The sequence below is a fragment of the Aplysia californica genome, unplaced genomic scaffold (genome assembly GCF_000002075.1).
Source record: "Aplysia californica isolate F4 #8 unplaced genomic scaffold, AplCal3.0 scaffold00130, whole genome shotgun sequence".
Classification (NCBI taxonomy): domain Eukaryota; kingdom Metazoa; phylum Mollusca; class Gastropoda; order Aplysiida; family Aplysiidae; genus Aplysia; species Aplysia californica.
In genome coordinates, this window is record NW_004797400.1 from 996,600 (window position 1) to 1,000,943 (window position 4,344).

At 40.1% G+C, this 4,344-nt stretch overlaps 1 protein-coding gene across 2 annotated transcripts in view; it reads left to right on the plus strand.

The window, feature by feature from the left end:
• LOC101847101 (arginine-glutamic acid dipeptide repeats protein) overlaps positions 1-4,344 on the plus strand; it is a 31,070-nt gene that overhangs the window by 20,197 nt on the left and 6,529 nt on the right. For both annotated transcript variants that reach the window (XM_005096512.3, XM_035969252.1), the window contains exons 13-15: positions 264-438; positions 2,746-2,843; positions 4,065-4,219. In XM_005096512.3, coding sequence (XP_005096569.1) covers positions 264-438; positions 2,746-2,843; positions 4,065-4,219 — 428 coding nt within the window. The remainder of the gene's footprint in view (positions 1-263; positions 439-2,745; positions 2,844-4,064; positions 4,220-4,344) is intronic.

Consider the following 4,344-nt stretch of genomic DNA (forward strand, 5'->3'; position numbering starts at 1 on the left):
TGCAGTACCTCATTGCGACATGACTTGTTCATGTTAAGTAGGGAGGGCTTTAAACTCACACAAGGACAAAACTGGAGCATATTTATAGTTTGTGATTATCTTTAGTGTTGTGTTTACTTTTTCTTTTTGATTGTATCACACTTAAAGACCAGTATCTATCGAACACTGGGCTGTCTTGCTGAGTTCTTTAGCTGGTAGGCACAGCTTTTCCTGTAGTGTTAGTGGGTTGAACGTTTCATGTCTGTATTTTTTTTTGCTTTCAGCTCAACTTCATGTACGAGCTAGTGGTGGCTCAGAAGAAGATCCAGGAGCAGGCTATCATGGCAGAGATTGAAGGCATCAAGGTCAAGAGGAAGTACGAGTATGACTCAGACGAGGACACGGAAGGGGGCACATGGGAGCACAAGCAGAGAGCTAAGGAAATGACTGCCACTAAAGGTCAGTGCTCCGCATTGCCTGGTTTCTTGTAATTTAATTATTTCTTGTGCTCTCTCAAAATGATATGTTAAAAATGAGACATTTTTCGCTGGAAAGCCACTCAGAAAGAAAAATTTACATGAAGCTACAAAGAGCACCTAGCACACCTCTGTGTTTGGCCCAAATATAGATGACGTATTTTCACCATCTATTTTTGTGGGCTTCCGGAGTTTTCCCATCGTAAGTTGACTAGAAAACTAAGGAATATGATAATTTTAATGAAGACTGCATTTTTGTTTCAAATAACTTGTATCAAAGTGAAGGTGACAAGTGTAATTATAAGAATTAATATAAACTGGAAAGGGTGTTTATCTAAGTATACCTATCTTTGCCGTGTGTGTGTACGTGTGTGTGTTTGTGCGTGTGTGTGTCTACCAGCGTGCCCATGTGTGCATGTATATGTGAATCTTCCCGTTCCTTTGTTCATGTTCATGTGTTTGTGTGTGTGTGGATGTATGTTCGTCTGTGCATGTTTCTTGAGAATATATTTCTAATGTATTGAGAGTGTCTGGAATGGCCTAGCAATACCTAAATGTATTCCAATTGGTTATTTGTTATACAAAATGGCAATAAAGATCATTATTATGATAATGAAAGAATAATGATAAAGGGTTATAGTGATAGATCAAGTTAACTGGCGAGGGAAACCCCAGAAGATGATAAAAATACAGTCAAACCTGTGTAAGACGGCCACCCATTGTCGAGGAGAAAAGTGGCCGTATAGGACAGGTGGCCGTCTTAGGCAGGACTGATCAAGATGAAGAAAACAAACCATTCCCAATCGCAATTTTCTTGTTTTTGTTGTTGTTGGTTTGTATTTTGTTTGTTATTTTTATTTTGTTGCTGATTTTGCGAGAGTGACAATAAAACGAAATGTATCAGACGAGGAAGACCGAGTGCCATGTTTAAACAAACACATGGGTCGCCACCACTTGGAGAACGAGTGACGCTTCTGTCGCAAGCTCATGTTGACGTCCTTTGTTACTTTGTTACAGACTGGGTAAACAGTGACCGCTCATCTCACATACGATTTGTGTATGAGTTCTGGGCGGGGCTTATGGGTTATGAGGGATCACATGCTTACCTCACCAGCAACTGAAAATTGGTACCTATTGGTCAACAGTGGGAGGGGCCTACGCAACATGATCGGTTGGAGGGACTACCTAACAACAACGAAAAGTGATTGGGTTATGACGGCTCGCCCACAACGCCAGGGGCCAGCGCACAATTTATGACAAAACGTAATGGAGTCACAAAGGTGGCTGTCTAAGACTGGTGTTATTGTTTAGTGTAATAGGGGTTGTGTGTTGAAATATGGTGGCCGCGGCCGCGTTGGACAGGTGCCCGTTTTACACAGTTAAATTATATAGAAAAAATGCAAGGGGGGAAATGGAAAGTGGCCGTTTATACAGGTGGCCGTCTTATAGAGGTGGCCGTCATGGCACGTTGGACTGAAGATGGTGGAAATATGTCATCTATATTTGGGCCAATCACTGAAGTGTGCTTTTTGCTCTCTGTAGCTTCATGTGAAAAATGTTCACTGCGGTGCAGATTAAATTCTTTATGTGAAATAGTAAACGTTTTTCAAGGGAGAAACAGCCATGCTCAGAAGTAAAAGACATGAAATGTCTATTCGCCAAATATCTTTTGAAAAGTATTTTGTAGGTGTTTTCTCAGCTATATATTGCTAGTTTTGACTAGTCTCTTTTTAGTTTTAGTAGAGGTTTTAAGGCGCTTGCAACACATAAGGTCATATGAGCGCCAGAAGATTAGAGGTGTTACTAGAGAGTAACAAACAAAAAAGAAGAAGGGGAGATAAGGACGATAGATTTTCATAGGAAAGAAGAAGCAAACCACAAACCACACCAGAACACCCACCCACCACTCACGATTAGTCTCTTTGAGGTTTTAATCAAACATAAATGGATCTGAGCAGATTTTGATCTTTAGTTGAAAGTACCATGCTCTCAGCAGAACACAGTATCGTTCCTGGTACAACTGAAACATGAAAGAAGTGAGTACTGGAAAGTGTCCTATTAAAATTGATTATCAGATATTAAGGCTATGGACCCATAGGTCTGTCCTTTATGAAGCATTCTGAATATTTCTTTTCTTTTCAATTAAATAGATATTTAAAACGTTTAATGCAAGTCCATATTCTGACCTGTGATAAGCATTCTGAATATTTAATTTCTCTTCTTTTTAATCTCATGGATATTTTAAAACATTATTTAGCTCAAATCCATGTTCTCATTTTTTAATTTGCAGAATGGGCAGAGAAGTTGACGTCAGGATCTCGTGGGAAACATTTCATTGGAGATTTCTTACCTCCGGCAGAGCTGGAGAAGTTCTTGGAAACTTTCAAGGTAATATAATTTAATTTGTCTCCATTGCCAATAACAAATACCCATCATCGGAAAATAAATTCTGTACTTTTCCTATGGGTGACAACTTATCACCCTCTTTACGGGTTGCATGACTCATTCTCTATACCATTGCTGCCATCTCTGCTCCCCTATTGCCTTTTTTAACCCTATCCGTACGTCGTGTTTTACTATCGTATCGATGCGACATGGGGAACTCTGTGTCACCACCTTCCAAAGAGGAATTTGTTTACTCGTTAATTTGATCCGTACGCTTTGCATAGCAGTCTGCATAATTTTGTTTTTTTTGGAGAAATACTGAAAGTTTCAAAGAGATATTCGTACTAGAAGTATTCTAAAATGTGAAGAATACAACCCCGGGGGTACAAAATGACCCCAGGGCGTACGGATAGGGTTGGACTGGATTGATTAGTTTCAGGAGTTTCTGCCTCCCCATTCCTTGAATATCCCTGGCAATCTGTACCGCTTTCTTTTATATCATGGACTTTTTACTTTATCACATTTTTCTTCGGTCATTTTTCTCACAATATGTCACTGTGACCTGAGAACGTGTATTCTGAGACTGGTCTGTCAGCTGTTTGACCCATGGGTTGTTAGCAGACACTCTCGTCGAGTCTTCTATTTTTTAACTGTTTTTTTATTATAGTAATCTGTTCCAGGCGCAATGTGACTATTATCACTGTTATCATGCTGACTTTTAAACTTCGTATCTGACTGCAATGATGTAGGTAAGACCGCTTCAACAGTTCGTTGGGCAATTTTTTATCAAAGGTACAAAAATGTAAATTTGCGGTTTCCATTACACCCAAGCTTTGGAAGTCGCCAAACCTTGGCGGCCATTTTCTGACTAATTTTACCTCTGACACAAGGCTGCCTAATCCTCCTTTAATGGCAAATATCTTGACTACTACTCAAGGTAGGTGGGTATTTTTTCAACAAAAGAAAGGCAAATGCAGGCTTAAAGATAATACCAGTAACTCCATTTGCCCCAAAATTGACGTGCGCCTGATTCTACAGTGTTATGAAACATATTATGTTGATTCTTCGTACACTACAAAGTTAGCAGCGATCTTTTCTGAAACTGAAACAGCCATAGTGGAAGAAAGATCGTTTACAATATGTTAAAAAAAAAAAATGTACTTGCAAGCACCGTTGTCTTAACTTTCTTTTAACTTCATAATCCTCATTTTTGTTTTGTCACAGGCTCTGAAGGAGGGCAGAGAACCAGACTACTCTGAGTACAAAGAGTTCAAGCTGACCTGTGAGAACATGGGCTACCAGATGCTGCTCAAGCTGGGCTGGAAGGAAGGCGGGGGCCTGGGAGCCAAGGAGCAGGGCATCACCAAACCTGTGAACAGGTGACTAATTTGTGGTCATGTTGCTGAATGGGAGCTGACATTATTGTCTGTCTTGATGGGGTTTTGGTCTGGGACTGTTGGGAAAGGGCTGAAGTGTGAGGTGGAGAAAATAATGTTTGCAAATC